This window comes from Caloenas nicobarica, chromosome 11, assembly GCF_036013445.1.
Source record: "Caloenas nicobarica isolate bCalNic1 chromosome 11, bCalNic1.hap1, whole genome shotgun sequence".
Lineage (NCBI taxonomy): Eukaryota > Metazoa > Chordata > Aves > Columbiformes > Columbidae > Caloenas > Caloenas nicobarica.
In genome coordinates, this window is record NC_088255.1 from 10473394 (window position 1) to 10498703 (window position 25310).

At 41.3% G+C, this 25310-nt stretch overlaps 1 protein-coding gene across 1 annotated transcript in view; it reads right to left on the reverse strand.

The window, feature by feature from the left end:
* Window positions 1–25310, reverse strand: part of LOC135992861 (contactin-4) — a 161764-nt gene that overhangs the window by 112224 nt on the left and 24230 nt on the right. The window contains exons 2-3 of the mRNA XM_065642267.1: window positions 12816–12942; window positions 11584–11759 (exon numbers count right to left, since the gene is read on the reverse strand). Coding sequence (XP_065498339.1) covers window positions 11584–11759; window positions 12816–12942 — 303 coding nt within the window. The remainder of the gene's footprint in view (window positions 1–11583; window positions 11760–12815; window positions 12943–25310) is intronic.

Below are 25310 nucleotides of genomic sequence, written 5' to 3' on the forward strand. Positions count from 1 at the left end.
TATGGCTAAAATTCCTCCTTGGGCTTTTACCTTGCATCCCAAAGGCTGCAACAGCTTTTCTTTGAGCATTACCAATGCCACTGGTAACACCAGCTGCAGGAGCCATGGATCCACTTTCTCCTTCCTCCATCACACCAAGCACCAGCTGCTTCTCCTCACCAGGATGGCTCCTCCTGGCCCATAGTATTGTCAGCACCTTGCTGGCATTTGATCCTCACTTCCAAATAGGCAACAAGGCAGCCCCCACGCTTTTTTGCCTTCCTTTGTGGCACTCATCTTACTGGGGAACAGGGACTCCTAGCAATATCTGCAAGGCACCCACACTGTTCTCTTCCCAAATCAAATCTTTCTTTTCTGTTACCGAAAGAAAAGAAAAAAAAAATCCCCCTCTACTTTATGTTCCATTTCATAAAAGCTGCCTGTTTACTATCCTTCTATAGGAAATATTTCAACTGTTCATTTTGAAACAGCTCTCCTGCTTGAGACAAAATGCTGAGGACTCAGAAAAATGTATTTTATTACTTTAATCTGGAAAAGCTGGGCAGACTTTTCCCCTTGGGTTGACTTGAATGGAGTTATTTCACTCTCAGAATTTTTTATATTTTCCTAGCAAAGCAATGAGTTATTCACATACTCTCTTCCAGCACAGACGGTTCTGCAATAGCAGAGAGCAGTACTTCTCTTGGTGGCAGGAGATATTGCACAGCCCTCTCTCACTTGATAGCTCAGCATTAGCATTGCAAATGCCTCACGCATGCTCTGCTGCACCTTCTTACTTTGTGCAGCTAAACGAATATAAATTCAGACCCCAAATAATGTCAAATAATGTGACACAAGCCTGCTCATCTAGAAGTTTCAAAGAAAAATTTCATTTTACTTGATAGAAACACACAAAAAAAGACGTCACAGAGATCCTGATCCTCACAGGTGGTTCAGCTCACCTATGGAAACATACATTACTATGCTAGGCAGCATCTCTTAGAGAGGAGATATTTTTTCATTCTGTTCATCTCTCATGTCTAATGAATTATGAAATGGCAGTCACGTTTGTTGCAGACAGGAAAACTAACATGGGACAACTTTTGACAAACATATTTAAAGCTCTGCTGTCCTTTGCATGCCAACACTGACTCGCTGGTTTGGCTTTCCAGAAGAAATTAGGAAAGAAAGAATAGAACAATGAAAAAGCTAGGATAAAATTGTTCTGCACTGGCCTTACATCCCATCAACAGGAATGGCAATTATCTTAGAGAGTCCACCTCTGGCCTTTGGTTATAGCCTGTGCTTGACCAGGGGGTCTTGTAACTGATATTTTCCATACATTTAAAGACAATATTAATTTGCATCAATATAGAATCAGTAAGGCTCAACCTAAGGATAATAATTATTTCATTTGACAGACTAGGAGATTTTCAGCCAAAACGGGAACTGTTCCAGGAACTATCCTAATAACTGAGAAAATAGCATAGACCTCCTAATCCCCTGCCCTATTCCCTATCCACTGAACCTAAAAGACCAGAAAAAGTGATCACAGTATGCCACAAAACCATATGCTTATAGCTTTTCAGGTGTTTGTGCCACTCTAGGATCAGTTTTTGCAAGATGTTTGGAAAGATTTGTAATGGGAAAGAACCTGAATCAAAGGAAGCCTTAGCTGCAACCACAGATGTTTATGTGGTTTGAGGCTCATCGCATGTCATCTGGACAGCAACAGTTCAGACCTGACATACCTCTAATGTCTAATGGAGAGAGCAAGCAGGCGGAGATTAATTGTTAGGGAAACAACGCCCCAACTTCATTCCTGCATGAAGAAAGCATGGCCACCACGGGTGCATATGTGAAATCATGAGCAAGGACCACTGCTCTCGCTGCTTGTGACTGTATTGCTGTCAAAGTCTCTATGGGATTCTTAATCAAAATTTCAAAATATTAACATTTGAAGGAAATAGCCTAATTAAATCTTAAGAATTGTCTGTAAGTCAAGAGGGAAAGAACTCTCTTAAAGTTTTCAGTTGGTCATATCCGATTTTGTCTTTTCAAGAAAAGTGTAGTTCAACCTGATTGAATAACTGAGTTCCCTGAAGGGTCACTGCACTCGCAACAATACTGCTTTATATTGGCATTTACATTTCCAGGCTATTTCATTATCGTCAAAATAATAATTTAAACCTGCAACTTATTCTCCTCTTATTTATGCACCTTTCTAGGTGTCATAGAATAAACCCACTGGACATCAGAGGTAAGGACTGTACTCAATAAAGGCAGCTAGACTACATTCTGAAGTTATGCCAAAACAAAACTCCTCTAATATCATCTACATAGCTATTAAATTGTTCCTACGCTTGGGTTTGATTTAAGAACAAATGCTCAGGAAAATATTCTGTAAATATAGTCACAGAGGATTAATACTACTGCTAAGGACACATTAACATTCACGGTACACTACTATTTTCATTCTTGCTTTTAGGCTTCAAAGAGTGGAATAGATGTTAAATAACGTGTACTGATTCTCTAATAATCTAGTGGTAAGTGGCCGAACGGGCCACTGATGGGAACTACCTTGCTGGAATACAGGTAAGTTGCAAAGGCTTCAGGAGTGAGAGGAAGAACAGGAAATTCTACTGATAAACAGCACGATATCAGATCCTGCACAAAGCCAAGAGGAAAGTAGGGAAAGACAAAATCTTGCTCTCTCAGTCTACCGTAGGAGCTTTACAGTCTTTTCTTTGTGACCATTCAGCATAGAAAAAAAAGAGTGATATTGAGTTTACAGGAGAGATGCCAAAGTGACTGATTAAGCCTCAGGTCAGAAAATCTTCAAATGCAGAGAGATCTACTCCATTTCAAAGTGAGATTGTCCCAAATACCTAGGCTCAGAACCCAAATACTTAGTGCTTCACTCGGAACATCAGAGAAAATCAGAAAACCATCTTTTTATTTCCCTCCAGGTCCTCTTGAAGTTCACCACAGCACCGTGACGCGATTTAGCACTAAGATAATTTTCTCAAGACTAGAAAGAGTTTCACATGACAGCAGAGCTTTTTTCAAGGAAAGCTTAGATCATTGAACTGTGGCACACTGGGACCAAATTGCTCCATTTAAGTGTTCACTTTAAACAAACACCTACATCTGCATTTAGTTCTTCAAGATCCAGCCCCTTGATATTAAAAAATAGCTGTTTTGAATATATGTTACTTTACATATTCAGGGCAAAATTACTAAATGTGGAGAGATAGGAAAAAACTGTCAAGTCTGTGCCTTGCTGTTCCCTAAATTTGTAAACCACAAAAAGAAACTGCAGAGCTGTGACTAACCTGTGATCTTAAGTTCAGTGCGGTGTGATGCCCAGAGGTGCTGGTCGCAGCTCCCAGCCCTCCAACACCTCCCTGTGCAACACTCCCTGCCCTCAGCAGCAATATTTCTGCGTGGTATAAACTAAAATACACTTCCTAAATAACACCACAGGCTTACAAGATTACTAGCTTTGAGAGAAGGTGCGCTGATTATCTACAAATGCCCTGCCACTGCTTTAAGTAATGATGTATTCATCTTATTTGTAAGCCTTGGGTGGAAAAAAAAGCAGGTAAAAATCCTATGTTTTTCTATTCTAAATTAAGGGTCCTTCTATCACAGATGAAAGTAGGTTATATATCTATCCTCTGCTACATACTCCCTGTTGGTCCTATTCATAAAAAAAAAAAAAAAAGAAAGAAAATGAAGAGCTTACATGATGAGGCTTAGCCTAGTTTTCCACCCATCAGAGACTCTGTGGCAAAGGTGCAGAGGTCGGGAGCTCATTCTCTAACACCAACAATTGCACTTTACACAGCTGAGTTAGCATTTCAGCAAAGGAGAGAAACACTGGGAAGCGTGCATTTAGAAAAATTCAAATAAATTTGGTGGTTTTCTTGTTAAGAACACATCCCTGCACCACACCAAACCCAGTCCTGGGGGCTCAAACAGTAGGAGTGTCTGATTTTGGGTAAGACCATCAGGCCCTTTATTGATATACATGCTATTTTTCCTGTAAATGACACCAGAGGAGGAATCAAGAACCCTGTTTACATGCATACAGGAGGAGCCTCCCTTGAGCCAAATTTGTTGTAACTAGCCCCAAATCTTACCTGACGGCCCAGACAATTTTAACATTATAACTTTGCAGAAACGTGAGACACCACAAACAAACACCTTGTGCTCTGCTTTTATGAGCTGTGACCTGACAGCTTTGTTTGTATAAATTCATGGAGGAAAATGGGAATGGCCAGAACATCCCAGCCGTTTTGGTGGGACTGGGGAGGCCTGGGGAGACACGGCCTCTGGCAGTAGACAGAAGTGCATATGCAAGCTCCAAAATAATGCTCTATTTGCAAAGTTTCAGGAGCTACAAGACAACTGTTCGTTTAGGAAGAGTGAAAAGTTAAGGAAATCTCTTACCAGAAAATCTGTACCAAAACAGATTTATCTATTGGAACCAGAATTTAGAAAAATGCATCCAGTGTATATAGGAAATGTTACAGTGAGTTTTTTTAGTCTCCCTGGAAACTGAAATAGGATGGTCAGCCAGAGGCAGAGCCTTTGCAGCACGGTGTCATTTGTTGCTGCCGCAGAGCTGCTTCTGTGCACCACAAGGAAAACCTGGATGTGCAGAGGCTCTGAAAGGCTTCAAAGCGGGGTGGGGGGGGAAGAGACAGCAAAAGAGATTTTGGGGTGTGTATGGGAAAGTAGACCACGTTAAGAAAACCACTTCCTGACAGCGTAAGAAAAATTAAGAAAATTAAGTTTTTTGGGGCAGATTCATTGCCCTGGGTGTAAGCAAACTCCAGCTGCTGGCTGGTGGTGTAATCTCTGAATTATAACTGTACGTGTGGGAGGTGATGAAAATGCCAGGAAAAAGTGAACTAACCTATGGGAAGGGCAGCAGATTGGAAATCTGGGAACTGAAAAAGCAGAAGGGGTACCTGAGCAAGAAACAGCGAGTGTGGTATTTCAATATTGAAGTGAGAACCTGCCTTGGAGCACAGGCACGTACATCCTGCAGCGGCGGTGGCAGGCAGGGACACTTGCCCCTATCTTGGTGTGGGTCTGCAGCTCCCACCCAGGATGCTGAACACTCCCCCCACCATGTACCCCACAGAGGCTCTTTACAAGTGCTCTCACAGAGAACCAGGACAAGGAGGGAGCCAGGAAAGTGTGCCAAACTGGGTTTCTGCCCTTCGCAAGCAGAAAATCCTTGAAAAAATATACCTTGTGAAGAGGATGAGCATGGGCGACTGATGGGCTGCCAAGGGACGAGCAGAGCCGCACACACCCGCCGTCCCAGCTGCAGTCCAACTCTGAAAAAAAACAACCCAAACCCTCCATCTCCTTAATTTCCAGAAGGTTTAAAACACATCATCTTTTCTCAACACTCAGACGTTAGTAATCGCTGCGGAAATGATTTAATTTGCTTGCCGAATGCCTCATTCAGCCGAGCGGTAGCGCATCGCTTCATTGATCAATCAATGCAATTGTTGTTGCGCTTGTTTGTTGAGGCAAGGCAAAGCAGATACTTTGGCGGTTTTCTGAAAACGTTTTCATTATTAATTGTTCTTGAAAGAATTACTTCATTGATCATTTAATATCCAAAAAGAAAATGAATGCACTTCAGGGCAATAAGAGGGTACAACAGTAAAGAATTTGAGCAGCAATTATAATTTGTTTCTTAGCAACTAATAGCAAAAATTATGGGATTTGCTTTGGTAGAAGATATAAAAAGAATCATTCCAGCAATGGGAATATTGAAAAAGATCCTTTTCAGTAAAATGTTGGGAGTAATTTTCTTTTTCTACCATCACAGAGAAGTTATTTTGGGATGGTAGGTCAAAGCCCTGAAGTATTCTCATTACAACCACATTATTACTGTATTTTCTGCTACCATTTGCACTGCACAGTGTTGAGTCCTAGCTGCTAATTCACGTATAACAATTATTTTCACAGAAATACTTCAATAAAACAAATTCCTTTAATAACGTGTGGAGGGAAACAGTATTCAGAAACAATAATGTGATTCCCTGCAGTTAGGAGTATGTTCATGGTAACGAAGAAGAAAGTTACAGTTTCTATAAATGACCAATCCAATGGAAACTGTATGTCAGATAAGTCTGGGGCTGCTGCCCCAGGTAGCAGCAGAGGGAAGCCCACCTGCAAACCCTGCCCTCTAGGCATGGTTTAATCTTCAAACACAGTAAAACAGCTCAGGCTAAATTCCATACACAAAATCAGCCACTTCACTTGATCTGGGCTGTTTGCAGGAAGAGAAGGAGACCTTTCATTTCATCTGCCCACAGCCCAGGCTCCCAGGGCAGCAGCCGGTGGTTTGCTGCTGCTCCAGCATCCTCTGGGAACACCTCCCTTCAGCCCCATCATCCCTGGGGTCTCCTTTGTTTTAAAAATTGGTACATCAGCCCCCGGACATCTCAATACCATTTTTGCTAACTGCAGAAAATACCTACAGCATCAGCATGGACTTGTTAAATTACAGATTTGAAGGAAACTTTCATAGAAAATTGCTACAGGTCAGAAAGGCACCAATTTCAGAAAAGCACCTCTGCACAGAGCGGGAGGAAGGACATCAACCATCATCCCAGTGTCTGGGTACGATAATGTGCAAAACGCTAAAACCCCCTGAAAAGCCGATCCCATTTCTCTAACAGCTCCTGTTCCACAGACAGCACTTTTAGTTAGTTTTTATAAGGTGGGGGGCAAAAACAATGGTATGACTGAAAAACCGCATCCATTAGAACTTGATTTTCCTCAAATACTCATTTCAAAATCAACAGCATCTGACAACCATCAGTGCTGATGAGAAAGGCAATGACTACTGTATGGCTACACACTGGCTCACTGGAGGGTTTATTTTTAAACCAGCATTATTGCAGGTAGCACTGCCTTTGTGTGCGTTTTCAGGCTAAACTGCAAATCCTACTGAGGAGTTTAGGGCCAAATTGAGTCTAGTTATCACAGCAGGGAAATGATATTTGATCTAGCAGCATTCCGGATGGCTCCACGGGAGAAGACAAGGGTCATCTGCCGGGAAAGCAGAGTGGAGCGTTGGCCCCATCCCGGGGATGCATTAGCAGTGGTGATGGAACAGACACAGTCTGGAAACTCCCCAGGGCAGGGGGCAAAGGGGTGCCCTGACTGACTCTTTGCACTGCTCCCAGAGACACGTAAAAATGGCTGGATTTGACACTTTGGTGGTAAAAACCAAACTGTGGCCTCAGCAAGGTAAAGTAAATCTCAAAGTTAATCTCTAATTAGAGTTGATATTCTACAGGTGCTCGTAAATCAGTTGAATGGTAAGATAATAATTGCCATTTTCTTTGCTGGGACAGTCCCGTCTCACTCATCCCATCTTACCAATGGGATTGTAAAAGAATGGATCTGGACACCACCTAGCAAAGAACCCAAACAGAAGGGGAAACCTTGCTTAGTCTTTTTATTCCTGAACCATTTCCACCAGCATTGCTCATTTTGAACCAGTTTGGCCAGCTGGCCCTTTTCTTCATTATCAGCCTTTGGGAAAGCAAGAGCAAACCCAAAGACAGCAGATAAGCCCCAAGCCACATGAAAGCTGGTACTCACCATGGTCACCCATATGTGGTGACAGCCTGGGGGCTTCTGCAAAGACATTTCTGGTGGGAAGCCATCAGGACTCAGCTGCCCAAAAGCACAATCCTTTGGACATCTACTACTCTTGATAGTCAACGGCAGAGGAGAAGGAATAGATCTGAAAGCCCTTGGGTCATTATCCACACAAGGCACAGTTTGGACAATCAGCAGTAGCTGCCAACTAATAAGATTAACACTAGCAGAGGCCACCAAAATAAGTGAAAATGCATCTTAATACACAGTCCTCCAAACACACACTCCTGAAAAGGGTCTGCGAATATTGTGCAGAACAGGCTGATGAGCTCCTTTAGGAAGGGCATCAATGCTGCCTCGCACCAGGGACATACACTCTCTTGAAGCCTTTCCCAGGACTCTACTTTGTGATTTTATGTCTATGGATGTGAGTATAAGCACAACTTTCAGCACCTGTGTGCACTAATGTTCCATTTTGTGAATTATTTCAGAGTTGGACGAAATAATTCAGCAAGGACGCTCATTAAAAGCACATCTCGCCCAGGGTGTACGGCTCCGCACCGCGCTGTGCCGCTCTCCTGCCACAGGCACGAGCTGCTCAGCACCTTCCAGCCAAGCCAAAGTGAACAGGAGCTGAGCAGCAGGAGCCAGTTGCAAATTCAGCACTTTGAGGGGCTTGGTCCAGCCCTGATGCCACTAAAAATCAATACAAGTTTTAGCTTCAACTGAAATGGAAGCAGAATCTGAACCATAGTAAACACCTTTAATCATATGTCTGAATGGGTGAGTCCATCTCTAAACTGCCACATCAGAGCTGCGCTTCTCTCCAGGTATAACCCCTTATTGATTTCAACGTTATTTCCAAACAGAAACTACAGAACAGTGAATAAAATTGTCAAAAGCTAAGTCTCATCCACTAAAATAAAAAGTACATAATATAATATAGTTCAGCTTTGTTTTCATATATCATTTTGGAAAAGCTATTATTAGAATCCATACTCTGAGTTTAAAGCTTCTTTAATTTTCTGAGAGCCTGTATTGCCATAAGCACAGGGTTTAGTGTGTCATTAATCCATATTCTGTTACTGTGGCACAACAGATTCCTTACTTTCCAAATACATGTTTGCTTTCGGAGACAACTACCATTGAGAGGAAAAAAAATAGAGAGAACAAATTTGAGAGAGAATGAATTTGAAATGTAAATGATAGATCACAAAGCAAGTATTGGGGGAAAATATCAGCACTTTTATCGCAATGAGTTTGTAACCTAAATGCATATTTCAAGGATTAAATTGCTGACCCTCTGACCTCCACAGGAGGTTGAACAGCTAGATCACAGTTTAATCTTCAGTGAAAACGCAGCCCTTGAAGAATGGATGAACATATATTAATGATGCCCTAAGATTCAGAATTTAACCTTTAAGAGGAAGGGAAAAAAAGCTCAAAACCCCAGACATTAGTCTCAAAAGAACCAGTAAAAACTTGCCTCAGAAATAAAAATGAGGTAAACCAAAACCAACCAAGCAAACGAAAAAATCACAACACGTGATCAGGATGGAAAATAAGGGATTGCTCAGACAAAGGGGGAAGCTACAAAGAGGTTAAGCAGTTCAGTCCCGAGTGTCATATGTCACATTGCGAGGCATAAGAGACCAAGTTGAAGCACTGGAGCTGAGGCAGAGACTGCACGTGCAGTCTAGGTGCCAGACAAAGGGGTAAATTCAAGGAAAATGACTTGATACAAGGGAAAAGTCCTGAGAGAGCAACCGAGGGCAAACAGGCTTAAGATAGTTCTCTAGTGGCTAAACAGAGTCCTGCCATACAGTGCTATAGGTTATCGTACACAGAACCTATGGAAGGCCATTAAAAAATGATCACATTTGGAATAAAAGCACATAAAGGCAAGTAGTTACAGTAAGCAGTGCTACTGCAGCCACACGTCTTGGATGTTAAGGCTGAAAAACATTGCTAATACAGATGCCCATTGTTTTGGTTCTTAGAGGCAGAGGTTTTGTAATTAAACTCCTCTGTTTCGCATCACTCCGCTAATTCTGGTTGCAATCTCTTTGATTATAAAAGACAAAATGACTTACTGTTTCATGAAAATGCAGAGCCTACCTTGATAAATGCTATTTTTTAAAATTTAATCCAAATGTTTCTAATCTGATGACGCTGTTTTAGCAACCTAAAATAAATTTTAGGAATCAAATAATACATTTATTCAAGTTCTCCATAATTACTTTAACTGGAAAAGAACAAGCTTTCGTTTGAATTCAATCTTCCTAACTAAGAATCAGTCAAATTGATTTTGTCTTTGGCGAACTAGAAAACTAGGAAGATTTTTGCCAGATGTAACATTCATCAAGACAGAAAAATTAATCAGAATTTAATAAACATTCTCTATCTGAAGCAAAGATAAAATAAATGTTAAAGCTTGATGGTTTCTTAATTTTCATGCAGAATTCTCTGTGTTTGCAAGCTCCTAGTTATTTAGTGCATAATGATTTAAATGAGCAAGAAAGTTGTGAGTGGCAACTGCACTTGCCAGCATCAGCATCCTCCCTCCTTATCTCTTTGAAGCCTGGGACCAGCATCTAAAGAGCTCTAACCTGGTACCCAGGTTGTCCTTAGAGACTTGACTTTGGCAAACAGTACAACCCCAGCCAAGGGGGTGTTGAAGTGCTTTGCTCCGGATGCTGCTGCCCAAGCCCAACTGACAGCCAGCAGACCAGGGTTTGTAAGACAGAGCCCGCTGTGAAAGATGTGGTCTCTGGAGAGACAGCCCAGTGCAATATTTTATGAAGCGATCACCTTGACATACTGAAATCTGGAGTGATGAGATTGGTCTTGAGAAAGCTGTTCATTACCCATCCAGAGGGAAAATGCAGCTTCAGTCGCAGAAAACCACAAGCAGGTCATAAGCAAATGGATAATAAATTGGAAACTATGCAGGGAGACAGAGGACTTGACTTTACAGTAATATTTCACATTACAAATCACCTCTCTATATTGTGTGAACCTGGTGTTTATTGGCATTTTTATCTTTTTATTTTCGTAGCTGGAGCACATCAGCTTCCCTTACCAGTTGGTGAAACACATCTTTCATTAAGCTCTACTGAAAGCCCAGCTCACTGTTACTGATGGCTTCGTGTCTGGGAACGGACTGGCCTGAACTCCTGCAGGCACATGCGAGGGTATTTCATAGCAGGTCCTGCTGTGATTACTGAGTTGCTATGTACACCACTCCCCAGGCAACGGCACAGAGAAATCACACAGGTGACGGATGAATAAGTCTGTTTATCTATTCTCTGCCTTCACCTTTGCAACTACATGAGAAAAATGATGACTCGTGGTGCTGTGTTATCATTTGCCCATTCTTATGGGCTCTATCCTGTACCCCCAAAATGTTCTAAGTTCATATAATGCTGATTCACATCACGATCTGTCTCTTGTTTTCCATAGCTTTAGATAACTAGCTACAACTCTAAATTTAAACCCAAAATAAATATGAACGAGCCTGTTTTCCCTTTTACACAGTTACAATATACCACCCATACCTGAAAGCACTCTCACCTAGAGTACTGAAATGTAGGACTAGTGAAAATTGTCACTGTGAATTTATTCCTTATAGAGAGCCTACTCCTTCAAATATTTTTAAGCTTTAATTCTCCAGGAAATGAAAAATCAGTGGTGAGGTCCCATTTGCCAGACACTATCCTAGGTGGTCTCTTTCTAAAGAAATAAAGACATTTTACCCTTCATACTACATTAAATTTTAGACTAACAATCACAAAACAAGACATCTATTCCTCTTTCACATTTCCCCTCCAAATCCAGGTGTTTTCCCTACTCCATGAACAGCTCAGAGAATACTGTGTACTGCATTGGAACAGGTATGGAAGGCAGGCAGTTTTTCCAGCATGCTGCAGGAATGTGGGTTGCGATGCAATTCTTACTTACAAGCAAACTGAAGCTTCGCTTCTCTGCTGACAATCGTTCCAAATGGGTTTGTTGCTACACACTGGTATGTTCCAGTATCTTGGGTTTTATTTGGATTATTGATCAACAGGTTGCCTTCTACCATGCTGTAGCGGTAATCCATACTGATGTCAATACTGGTTCCATTTAACTTCCACCTGTAGCACAAAATGCCAAAGTTAAATTCTGCTGTTATTAATAAATACTCCTGAGTATTTGAAAATACAACATGTAGTAAATAAAGATTTAAAACATCTTTGACTACTTACTAAAAAAAAGCATGAAAATGAAGATTTCCTGCACAGTATTGAAATATTTCAGTATTTAACTAAAAGAGCAATATCCTTGACATATATTTCAGTCTCTGATATGATTAATGCTTCTGTAGTTACAAGTGGTGCTGCCCTTTGGAGTTAATAATTTTGCAAGGGGAGGTCCCAGAAACAGAATCTTTAAACCACTCAAGTCCACCAAGGTTTTTTTTTTTTCTCTCTTGACTTGCTGGCTGTTTGTTTTTAAATTTAAGAAAATTCACTCACAGAAGATGTTGCCGCAAGCTGGGCCACTCAGAAATTCCAGCACCATATTGCCCCAGTTACAATAATCCTCATCCCCCCCAGCCCTGGCTGGAACATGTGAGGGAGCCACAGCCACACAGCCAACCAAGAAACAATTTGAATATGTTTGCACCAGTGAATCAACAGTTTCTTGCATTAAATAGTCATGTCAGAAGACAGTATGATGGCTGAGGTCTGATGACTCTAATTGGTTTCAAAGTGTCATTTACTACAGTGAACAAAATGAGAAAGGCACCAAAGGGAAAAAAAAACCCCTACAACCAAAATGATTTACAGGAGCAGCATCACTGTGGCAGTATGGCACCTTTTTCTCTAAGGATCTCAGAGCAGTTGCTAAAGCTGAAAACAAATATGACCCTTGTCCACCTATGTGGAAAAGGATGGTTAGTCTGGGAGCAAAGACTATTTATAATCTCTTTGTAACCTTTTTGATCTCTTGTCCAAATATTGCAATTGTGTTGCAATATGGAGAGATTTCCTGATGCCCCTTTTGTTTTTTTTTTTAAAATTATCAGCATTGTGGTGGACTCCAGGGGCATCACTGAATTACACTGGGTGATGCCAGCAGAAGAGCTCTTAGGGGAAACTGCTGTAGTGTGGAGATCGTGCGAAAGAACAGTTAAACATTCCACAAACCCAATGGTTGGTCTGGGATTTCCTTTCACTTCACAGCTCAGCTTCACTTTCTTTTCCTCAGAATCCAAGGGAAAGATCACGCTGTTGGGCTCCTGAAGAAAAACTGGCCCATGCAGTGTGTTGTCATCTGTGTTAAACAGAGGAAAAATGTGACAGATACTTGATGGAACCTCCACATAACCAGTTTTAAAATATAAAATAGTACCTTAGCAGCAAGAGGTCATGCACCATTCACCCTAGAAAAGATGTGATAATGAAACTTTTTTTTTTTTTAGAACAGTTGGATTTTTTTTCCAAAAGTCACTGAGCCTCAAGTGGAATCAACATTCAGAAAAACATTTGTGCACTAAATACAGCACAGATTGAAACTTTACCCAAAGCTCAAATGAAGGGGAACAGGCATGATCCTATTGTGATAGTACAGCTCACTTCAAAACAGAATGCTTAGTGACTAAAATATTTTCTCTGCGTATTAAAAAAGTCATTATTAAATACAGCTACAGCGAGTAAGGAGTTTCTGTCTTTTAGCTGCAGGGTAGGAGCCTTGCTTGAACATTTTCTGATTGTGTTCTGCCCCATCATCTTCACAGCAGGCTCCTATCCTTGCAGAGCACCAACGGGCAAAGGGCAATTCCATGGGCCATCACGGTGCTGCTGCCGAGGGCAGGGACAGGGATGCAAGCACGGACATCACTTTAGCCAGGCAGCCAGTCTAGTCTGCTGCCAGAAGTCCATCTTGACGGACACACAGGAAATTTGTGGGTAGAGGCGGTCAGAGGACAAGCAAATATAAAGCTGATGGGCTGTACAAAAAAATTAGGAAGAAAAAGGAATGAACAGAAGATGATGCATCTTCTTGATGGGAGGAGGGTGAGAATGAATGTGAATAGCCTTCATATCCCCTGATACTGGGAAATCAGCTGAATTTATTTGGGACAGAACAATAGCTCTTTACTCCAGGGAGAAAATTCTGTCATCTCCACAGAAGGATTTCAGACAGAATTTGCCAGGAAGATTATAATGGAGCAACCTCTCCCCCGTGTCTCCTCCCTCAGGCACCACCACAAAAAAGAATACACTAAGCATACAGTCATATCGGTTGTATTTATCTTTACTTTTAATTATATGTTAATGATATCTGACAGAGACTCATCTATTATTCAAAACACATTTCACATATCTCTAGCTTTAAATTATACCTGTGTGCAGCTTACGGTTGCTGGCAGAAAAAGATAATAATAACCATTAAGCAAACAGGGCTAGATTATGATATCCTGACTTGTTTCTGAGACCCAGGGCTGCTTCACTCCTTAAACAGTCTCATTCTCTGTAAGAAAGAATATTACAATCTGGCCCATAAAGATTATAGCTCTAAGCACTATATTAATAGCTTGAAAACAAGAGAATTAAAACACATTCTAATTTATCCAGTTTTCTAATTGTAAAATACAAAAGCTGGCCTGGTGTTCAGGTTCTATATAAGAGTTGCTTCAAGTCCCATAAGCAAGGAGCTTGATTGTGCCGGGACAGGCACAAACCAGAGCATCTCAGCTAATCCAGTTAGCGAACTGTGCTGACTCAGGTACGCGTTGCATCAGCTGTGTTATCTGCCTCACAGCCCACAAAGGACTCAAGTCACGCTAAGCTGTCATTTGCAATTATACTGTGTCAATTTATATTGTATCACATCAAGCTAAAGGTCAGATCCTCGGTCCTCCTCCCACCACAAGAAAACACACCTTGCATTAAAAAGCAGCTCATCTACAGGTACACAAGCAAATGAAAGGATCCAAACGCTCAACATAAAGCACATCCCCATATCTCCAGGACATTACTTGGCCACAGGATCAGGGCCCAGATTGCCACAGTGCAGCATCTTGGGGTGAGACACTGGTCTTCCAAGTACAACAAAATTGGTCCATACAACACCACAGGGAGTTTGACAGGGAGCTACATTTGTAAAACGTTATAATCCACCTATATCATTAGTAAGCAAAGTATAATTTAGAAAAAATACATCAGACATGGAAGATAGAGAACTAGAAAGGTAGAAATAGTCAAAAATAGGTGAAAAGACTAAATAATCTAACTTGCTTAAGCTAAAATAGAAGCCCATGAAAGATCACCAAATGAAACCGCTCCCCAAATACATCTGCTGCTGCCACTGTTTAACATTCGACTTTTACATAGCAAAAAAAACGCTTGCCCTTCCTTTAGCCAGCAAGAAGAAAAACTCTGGTGCGACTGCTTCTTGGCTTTCGAGGGAACAGCGTTGGGTCAGGCAGGGAGAAACTCTGAAAGCAGCTGCCACCATATCAGTGGAACAGAAGAGGAGGAGAAACCTTGCAACACTGGGTAGATAAAATGATTCTGAGTGCCTTTCTTCTTTCTCTTATTGCTGTCTGTGTATAACCAAGATAAGCAAGTCCAAACTATTTAATCTTCAGTCTGTAGAGTCCTTTTGCTACAGTCTAATGCGTGATTGAAATCACTGCAGCCCAGATCCTAACGCAGCATGTGACAAGAGTTGAGCCACAGCACCTTACAAAAGAGGAAGATTTGGTTCAAAGAACACTAAATATTCACTAATAAATAAACCAAACTGCTGTCTAGATTCTTACAGGAAGAAAACTACAAGTACCTGTACCATACATAGTCCATTTTTGACTAACAGTGTTACAGGGCAGAAACAGATCTCAGATTTTTAGTGTCAGCACAGGCAAATGCATCTGCTCTATTACAGTGTCTGGTTTTGCGGGAGCAAAGTTTTGCTATCCAGATAAATTCAAAATGTGAATTTTACACTTTTTTAATAAAAGCAGTAAATTAATTTCTATTGCAATAATGTTCAGGGGCTTGCAATCATGAAGTGACAACAGCACATTTTTAGTTTGTCACTGATGAACACTATCAGCCACTTGATCCACAGAAGCCCACTGACGTCAGAAGGATGCTCTTCCCTGAGCTTATCAGGCTTTTTCCCTTGCCCTCTTTATCAGATTGCGTTCATTAGGCTCTCTTTTGGTCATTTAGTCAAAAAAAACAACGAAGCAGTGCATCTATGTATATACACACATGAAAGCTGCTCAGTTATTTTAGCTCACTTTGATCTTTATGATTTTCAGCAGGTACCTTGTAAACCAGTGCTACTCCTTACACATTTGTTACTGTCTTGGGAAAATGCAATAAGTAACCTTCCTGGATAAGCTAACTATTGAGACACTTTCCCAGTGACAGATTTTATTTTTCAGAGTTACGTTTCTTTTGCTCGAGTCCAAAATGAGTTAACCCAGAATGAACACTGAGCTGCCCTCAGCTCAAGACAAGTTGCAAACAAGATTGGTTACCAAAAAGCACTTTTCCCCCCGCCCCCCCGTCCGATGAAACAAATGTACTACAGCTCTGGGTCTGCCCAGAGTGTATTTCTTTCACTAAGATGCAGGATATAGGAAATTTCACTAGATTTCCTGATAAAAGAAATATTTTTAAACACAGTACGAGGTGTATGCCCATATGCTGGACAGAATATGATATATAATTTAGAAGAACACTCTGCTATCCTAGCTTCTGCTGATATTTTTTTTTTTCTAGAGAATCACAAAATCTATTAAAAAATGCCAGATTAATTTAAATACATTTGAAATGATCATATTTTCTGTGTCCTCCCAGTACCCCAAACTTCAGAGCCAGCACATCCAGTAGGATGCTAAATGCTCGTTATCCTTCTGCGCTTTTGAGGAATTGAAACATGAAGAATGTCATCTGAGGTTAATTCACACGAACAGGTGAAACCATTCCTGTTCTCTCTGAACATTAAACCCAGTGATGAATATCGTTACCTAAATAGATCTGCTTTAATTTTCATTGAAAGTTATGCCCAATTTGAGAGAAGGTTTAATTGAATATTCCACACTGTAGGGAAAGATAATAACTAAACTGAAGAGAGAATTCTTGGAGTATATCCAGTATAAATGATAAAAAATCCTTTCCTTGTTTGTTGCCGAGGGAGCTGGTTTCTGCTGTGTACGCTGGTGTGTTTTCCTACAGTGCTACAAGTCGGTATTTCTTTGAGACAAAACTGCACCTTGGGAAGAGCAACTCTTCAGGAGACTGGAGAGCGAGGTGGATCGGACAGCTCAAGGGCATCACTGATTAACACAACAGCCTGTTCTTTGGGTTAGTCAGCTATATTACGTCGTCCTGAGCAGGGAAAGACTAAATTGGACAGCTCGCTCTTTACTTTTTGCCTATCAATTCTATTAACATCAACTGCACACACAAATGGCACTAATGGCTTTGAAATTACAAGAAAATTTCTTTATACCAAACAGTCCTACTACAAATACTTCCACTAACTTCTCAGTGAATAAGACCTCCTAAAGGTGCTTCCCATTCAAAAGAAACAAAAAAATATTTTTTTAAAAAAGAAGATTTAAAAAGTCCTGTGGGCAGCGTTATTTTTAAGGGAAGGGTCTCGTAGATCCACGTGTCTGGAGACAGTCACCGCCCTGCCTCCACTGTTGGGCTGTTAATTGCTCCTGCCTACCACTGCACCATGGCTGACCCACATGTGTAAGAAAAAAATGGTCAAGATCAGAACAACAGCAGCAATCAGGCACTTTCATCGGGAGCAAAGCTGAAACAAATGATGTGGGGTCTTTCCCTCCTTCTCATCATCATCCTCATGACCCCACCACTGCGTAAAGATGCACTTCCTGCAGTTCCACTGTAATGCTCTGAGCCGTGGGATCAAAACTCCCTCCCAGACATCTTGTCGGGGACATCTCCTGCCAGCTCGCTTCTGGGGTGAGAAGCTGGATGAGTAGGAGAGCGACCCACCACCTCTCTCCCGACCCCTTGTAGCACCAGGCTGCAAGATTTGCCTTGTTTCGCAGCACCTTACAGGTCTCCAATCGGGACAGTGAGCTGGATAGCTGCTCCCCCTGTCACATCTCTTTTCTGACATACTTTTATTTCTCAGATTGCTGCTGTACCACATACGAGTACAGTTAAAGCAGAGAGCCGTGCTTGACAGGTGACATCTGATAGGCGAGCATCTGATACCCGAGTTCGAAAGCAGTGTCAGATATTCCTCAGAGATGGTAACATAGCCATAAAAATCCAGAGGCTCAGAAGACAGGAAGAAATAAATCTTCGCTCTCATAAATGCAGGCATGGAAGAGCTCAAGAATTTAAAATGGAGACAGTAACAGTCTGACGACTCTATTTACGAGTGACCCAAGTACCCAGAGCAGTTTGTATTAAAGGCAGGGTTAAACACATCCACCCCGAGGCGAGTGTGCTCTGACCTCCGAGGGCAGCCCCGGGTCCATCAGTGCAGGGAGGTCAGGAACCAGCCCGCAGCTGCCTCTGCCCGGTTGCAAATGCCAAACGCGGGTCCGACTCCAGCACAGGGAGCTCATCTGTGAAGCCTCTCATTTGGTCTGACTGTCCGTACCACAACCATAGTGTAATTTCATCTATTTAAATGCCACATGATTAATTATAGCAGATGTCATCATGTCAGCACTTTTCAAATAAAATGTTGCTACCTGATCCGTACATGCAAAAGCAAGTTTTCCCCATGCTTTGTCTACTGGGTCTAGACAGCCGGGAGGAGGCAATTCCCAATGCAGCGTAATGAGTGACTTGTCCTACAACAAAAACCTTATTTAACAGAATATAATTCATGTTCTCTTGGTAAGTCAACACCATGATTATGATCACAGATGTTCTCTTCAGTATATGATAAAAGCACATTTCTCCATTACTGCAGAAAATCACAAGTTTCTTCACCAAGCAACCTTTTCCCTGACTCATCACAGCTGACATCAGGAAAATAAACAGATAAACTCACACTGCTCCGTTAAGGACGATATCAGCCCACGATAGAGCTATGAATGATTTGAAGACAACAGTAATAAAAATAATAATACTACAATAGAAGAGCATTGGGGCATCTTCAGGTCCTCTGCTGAAAGATCAGTTAAAAAACACAACACGGAACCAACCACCTGTTCATTAATGATCAGATTATTTGTTGATCTCCAGTGCTGAAATAGTAGAAATGACCACAGAGACATTTTTGAAAGACACTTTAAAATACATAAATAATAGTCAAGCTTGTTCTGGTGTCTCATAAGTTAAGCTCTCGCCCTGAGGAAATCATTCAGCAGAGTTATATATCCAACCCTAGAAACGCAGAATTATGACAGGAAATTAAAATACTGTCCTTACCTAGCGCAATATTGTTACCATTGAGCAGTAGTAATAAAAAAACCACACACACATTTTTCTTCTTGAAGTAACGAAGACATATATTCGGGTTTTGAGATGAATAATATCACAGTTTCACCAGGGTTCTCTAAAGCTGCTGCATAACACCTATTCTGAATGTGTTCAAACATATTCTGTCACATGGAATAAGAACACGAAACCCAAATTATCTAAAAAGCCACCATAAACTGTTTCTCTATGATCTATGAAGTAATTAACTTTGTTGCTGTTGTGCATATACAGCTCTCACGGATTTGAGCTGTGACCAGAAATCTACCCTCTGAGATGCCACCAGAAGTTTGCTGAATCAGGCCCATGTCAAAATCCAGGACTTGGCACTTCAGCTGCTGGGTAGATTTTTCCTTGGTTACTTCATTTTTCCTTAAGACCATCACTATAACAACTCAGGGCACTGTGTCACTACTTAATTGGTCAAATCTGCTGGTTGCAAGACTAAAAATAGTCACACTCTCACATTAGCGCATGTTCCTTTTGTTTCACCAGTATACATGGAGATAAAATGATCATAACGACTAAATGCTGAGGCTGCTAAAACTCCTCTGTGGATGGAAGTGAAATGACAGGGATGTTTGATATCACCTGCAAGGCTGTGCTCACGCAGGTACAACTCCTCACTACGCACTTTACCAACTGTAGTTGAACATCTTGAAAATGACACTCGCTCGCCAAGGCAATTGCCATCATTTTTCTGCTCTGCTTTTCAATACCGTGTATTTAAGAACTGAGTTCAGAGCATCTCCAGTGACTGGATTACATAGAGCCTTAGATGAAGTGCTGGTGTTTAATGTATTTTATGTTTTATGTTTTGTTTTTATTCTTTCAACTCAGGATATGACATACTTTCAACCAAGGAGGTTGGTAAACGACAGAGAAACTGGTCCTTAAGGGAGACAACTGCAGCTCACGGTCTACTCCATCCATGGCACTAACCTTAACCACTGAAACAACAGATTGGAGACATCTTGCCTCAATCTGTTGTCCTCATCCATCACCAGGCACGCAGGTGGCCTGTCACAGCCGGGGTAGCAGACACACGCCACATATGATCAACTGTGGCCTCAGGTTCTCCTAGACCTGTGCCATTGGCAGCGGTGGCTTCCCGAGAGGTTTGTAACCTTCCAGGAAAGCACAAAGTCCAACGATGAGGACTGTTCCCGGGGTCTACAAATCCTGACTGTGCCTGCATCTCATAGCCAGAAACTGGTACTGGGCTGATTTTTTTCCATCCCTGTTGTAAACAAGTCCTAGATGCAATGGGCAAAGATGGGCAATGACTATAGTTCAGGCTGAAAATGGCTTTTGCCTAGTAAGAGACCTGAATCTATGAAATTCTTTCAGAACGCTGTTGCCAGCATCCTAGATTATTATAAATCTTTATATTTACACCTGGTTTCTTTGACATTCACCTCTGACCAAGCCCCGATACAGTACATCATTGTGCACACAAAGTTGCCTTCAACTATTCTTCAACCTCCTCTCAAAGTCTGCAGATCCCTCCAGTGCTGGGTATTCTTATATAGAGCTGTTTGTGGATAACGTATGATAAAAGTTTCTAGGGGCTGTACTAATTGCCTGTTGATTTATTAGTAAAATTTAAGGTGTTGATATAATTGCTGTCTTCCAAGAACATGTATCATTATGGTAAGATTTGCAGTTGTCTTGACTATGACAGGAACTATAAAGTGCATATATATATATAAAAAAAAGCTGAAGTAGTAGTTCTGTGCACATATTTTAAAGCCACATATTTTCTTTACACAATACCTCTCTGAACTTCCATTGATTTTAATCTTCCATGTAATAAGGAAGGTGTGTAAAAGCCAGGCTAACAAAAGCTATCCTCCCCACCCCACCAGTGGACAGTAAAACATTATAAATACTTGTATTGAAAAAGCCTCTTTCCTTTAGAATCTTAGAGCTTTAGAAAGAGAAGTCCCTGGGGCAATAACCTATAATCTCTGTATCATCTATTGCTTGAAAAACAAAGACAACTCTGGCAACGTGTGCAGGCTCTCAAGTGATGGAGGAGCCCAACTCTGCAGAAATCTTCAAGGTGAAAGGAACTGTCTCTGGTGCATGGCTTCAAGGTGAAGGCCGTTTTTCATTTTCAGGTTTAAGTACATTATCCACTGTCAGAAGTAAAGCTGATTCCTGCCAACTTTTTATCCAGCTATTTACTGAGAGGTTTAGGTTTCCCTTCTCAAATATTTGTGAATAAGCAGATTGAATTACCAGTGCCTCATGAGTGATGCAGTACTACTCCCGGGTAGCAGCAAGCAAGGGATCATCAGTCTGGCACACATTGAGTGAAAGGCTGGTATCTTAATTTGCACTATGTCACTGGCCAGAAAATGCATGTACGGTGGTTCATTTTGTCAACGGGGCACTGTAAATCTGCTTGTTCTGGGTCATGGACACACATTTTCTGCAGTTACACCAAGAAAACACAAGGTTGTATACAGGAGAATACATGAGGGATGACTTTGAGACGCAGTTGCACAGTATTAGGAGAAGCAGTGCTGAGAGCTGTCATAACAAGCCCTCAACTCATGCCCAGAGCAGGCAGCGCTGCTGAGTAATTATGGGAATATCAGGAATGCCTTCCCAGGAGACCAGTGCTCAGCCAGCACGCATGACTTACTGCCAACAGACAGGCACAAAACTTTCAAAACGTGAACAAAGCAGAGGGTAAACCAGCTATTTGTTAAGTCAGTACACATTACACACACTTCTTGTCTGTTTGGTTTTGGCAATATTTAACCATTTCCACACCCCTGGGACAACACTGTAACAGGACACGGGTGACAAAGTTTCACCATCTCCACCTACTGGAGTTGTGTCTTCTCCCAGTGTCAGTCACCTGAAGGTGCTAGTCAGATGCAGTCAAGGCATCCAGCTTTTATTTGACAACTGTTTAACAGAGACAAGTGTATGAAAGCAGAGACTCTGCTAACACAGCCATGGGTCTGCCCCTGGGTTTACCCACTGAACATTTGGGAAGAACAAGGTACCTATCTCTCTTGGACAACTTTAAAAATCTCTCCTGTGGCTTCTCTCTGCCTCTGGTTCCCCTACATTTGCCTGTGATTCTGCAGAAGAGCTCTTTTTTTTTTTTTCACCAAGAATAGTCTAGATTAGAAGCACTCAGTTTAAATGCATTCAAAAAATAATTCTGACCTAGCAAGTCTGTTTTTAAAAAAATATGAACAAAGGCAGTGTCCATCAAAATCAAGGCAGCTGAGTTGTTTATTAAATTCCTTTCAATCTTTTAAAAGCATACAAACTTTGGAAAAAAGAAGTTTCTTTTCAGAAAAACTTCTTTACTACACAAGGGCTATTTTGAAAAAAAAAAAAGAAAAAGCAGAATTAAACTGTAAACACATTTCTGCAAAAAAACCCCCAACAACACAAACTTGGGAACTGCAATTTTTCTAATTGAATTTCAATATATAGAAACAATAAGAAGAGAGCACATGGGAGATGAGTACAGGGGCTATTAAAGACAATACTTGTTCATTTTCAAGCTCTGGCAAGGCTGCAGGGACCATCACGTCTATACTTTGGTGGTGGAGCCTTTCACAACCCTGTCCCAACTCTCCCACTTGGGATATGTGTAGTGCCCTACAGCATGTACATATTACAAATTCACCACGATGTTTCACACATGGCCCCATGAGCAAACACTTCATATTCAGTTAAATAGGAATAAGGTGACATGGGTTTTGTGTCCTTTCTATGATAGACTACTGGTACAGGCACCTTTTAGCATCTGCCTCATTACAAATAATACGGTCTGCATTTTTGTTACTATTTCTAGCAAGTTCAACCCTTGCCTCAAGAAAAACAGACAATGTTTCAATGTAACAAATTATAGTGTAATTGAAAGAATGGTGAGAGAGAGAAACCTCATTCTTATTATATACATACATTTTTGGTGCGAAATTGTCAGCATCAGCTTGTAATGGTCTCTGGCTGCCTTGACTGCAAGCCTGATGGCATCTGGGGTATCGGGGGGTTAAAGAGAACTGAAATATTTAGGAAAAGATAATAAAGTCACTTTTGAAGTTATATCAAGAGCTAAAGCCATTCTTGCTGTCGTTGCTGTACTGTGTGCCCGCTTGCGATGTGCCAGTCATCACACTGCACAGTATCACGATGCTGAGCAGGCTCCCAGCCGCAGATGGGAAAACCTCACTAGCTCTTCCCACTGCTACTAAAGCAAGAAAGTGTTTAATCCTTTAAACAGGATCCAATGCTATAATCTCCAGGTGGTTATGTTATATAAATGGATTTAAGGTATTTGAAGTCTGCTGTTGGGACACTGGGCTGGTGTAAATCTCAGTGACTTCATTGAAGTCAGTGGAATTGCACCAATTCAGGACACATTTGAGGAGCTGTCCTTTGATTAATTTTTTTTTTTAATGTTTCTATACCCCTCAGCAGAGCAGGAACTAAAAGTGTTCCTGATCTCTAGAGGGCAATTTCTTGCACAAGAAGCCGTGGGGTGCGGGGAGCTGCTGCGGCTCCAGCTGCCAGGATGCACCAGCCACCCCCAGCACAGGGACCTGAGCACCACAGGGACTCCACAGCTCTTTTTTGAAAGTCACCATTTATCCCCATTTATTCTGCTCAGTCATCACTGCAGAGGGACCAGACCCTCCAATGCGCGCACACACACGAAAACACAATATCCCACACGAATATGGCATTAAAATTAACATTGCTGAGTGCCAAACTAATAGGTGGCTTAAATAAAGTTCCTGGAGTTCAATCAGTAAAACATCAAAAGAGCAATCGCGAGTACAATTTGTACAATCTGCCCATGGATAGCATGTAATTCTTTAATTTTTTAAAAAATGTTATGAAATTTAAGTAACACAGCAGGGAAAATACATCAGTAATAGCTGTCAAAAACCTGACTTTTATGACTTCTTACACTGCAATTTAGCACCCTCAAAAACTGATGGCGCTTCTGAGTAAAATCCTTTTTCTATCTGTTACAACACTACGGACTGAGCTTTCAAACATTCCTCACTCACATTTCAGCAGCAGCATTGTGGGGTTGCCCCAGAGACAGAGTTCATCTCAAATGGTCCACCTAAACCTTCACCACCCAGTGCAGCTTTGGGAAGAGAAGCCCCTTTTTAAGGTGTTATAATAGGAGAAAACAGATCCCAGAAACCCAGCCCTTCATGCAATATAAGGACATCAAAGAATAGCAGTTGCCAAACAACACAGCCTATCCCAAGGATAAAATTTCAAACTTCTGGTTCTTTGCCCAGGGGAACCTGATCCTTCAAACACGAACATACAAAATGTAGTGACTTCTGAACAAGCACTTCAGATTAGACTTTGACCTGATACAAATAGCATTTTCTATAAACAATTTGCAAACCAGTGTCACTGTGACAGATGGCAAAACAGTATACGGCATCTTCCAAGGCCTTCCCACTACCGTGGTGACCAGGGAGTCTGTTCTCTCTGCACGGCGAGCTGCTGTATCTCGTCACCCAGAGGCACCGAGGATAAACACAAAATAATTGCATCTCCAGAGATGAAATACAGCTAGTTGTCCCTCTTGGGAGAGGCTCTTGTTTTGCTGTTAGACAAAGGACACTAGAAAAAGCTCCTGAAGACGTGCACTGCAATGAAATGATTACAGAGGTGAAAAACAAATCCAGTATCAATAAGGAGAGCAAGTCTAAAGTCAAATGGAAGGGAGATGACGTATTTATTTAGGAGGAAGTCATCTGACCGAGGCCTATCATTTTAGAATTAAAAAAACAATTTATTTTATTGTTCAGCATGAAATTCTTTTATCATGTTGCTGTGAACCGGTGAAATACATTAGTCGCTACCTAATATCCACTTAGGACAAATCAGCAAGTCATTGAAGCCTTTAAAAAAGTCATAGATTAGAACTCCAATCCTAACTAATAAATGTTATCCTTTACTATATTTTACTATATTTTACTATAAATACCCCCAAATATCAGGGAGATGTCAAAAGAGGAGCTGACTTGCATTACTCATCTGAATGCCATGATCACGTGCAGCACTTTGGCAATTGGGGGAAAACCAGCTCCATGATAGTGGTTTTTCTTTTTCTTTTGGTAAATTACAAGTCAGAAGTTAAAAGCAAGAAAATTAATGAAAATCATAAAATTTCATTTTAGTGAAGAGAGAACTTAATGGGTA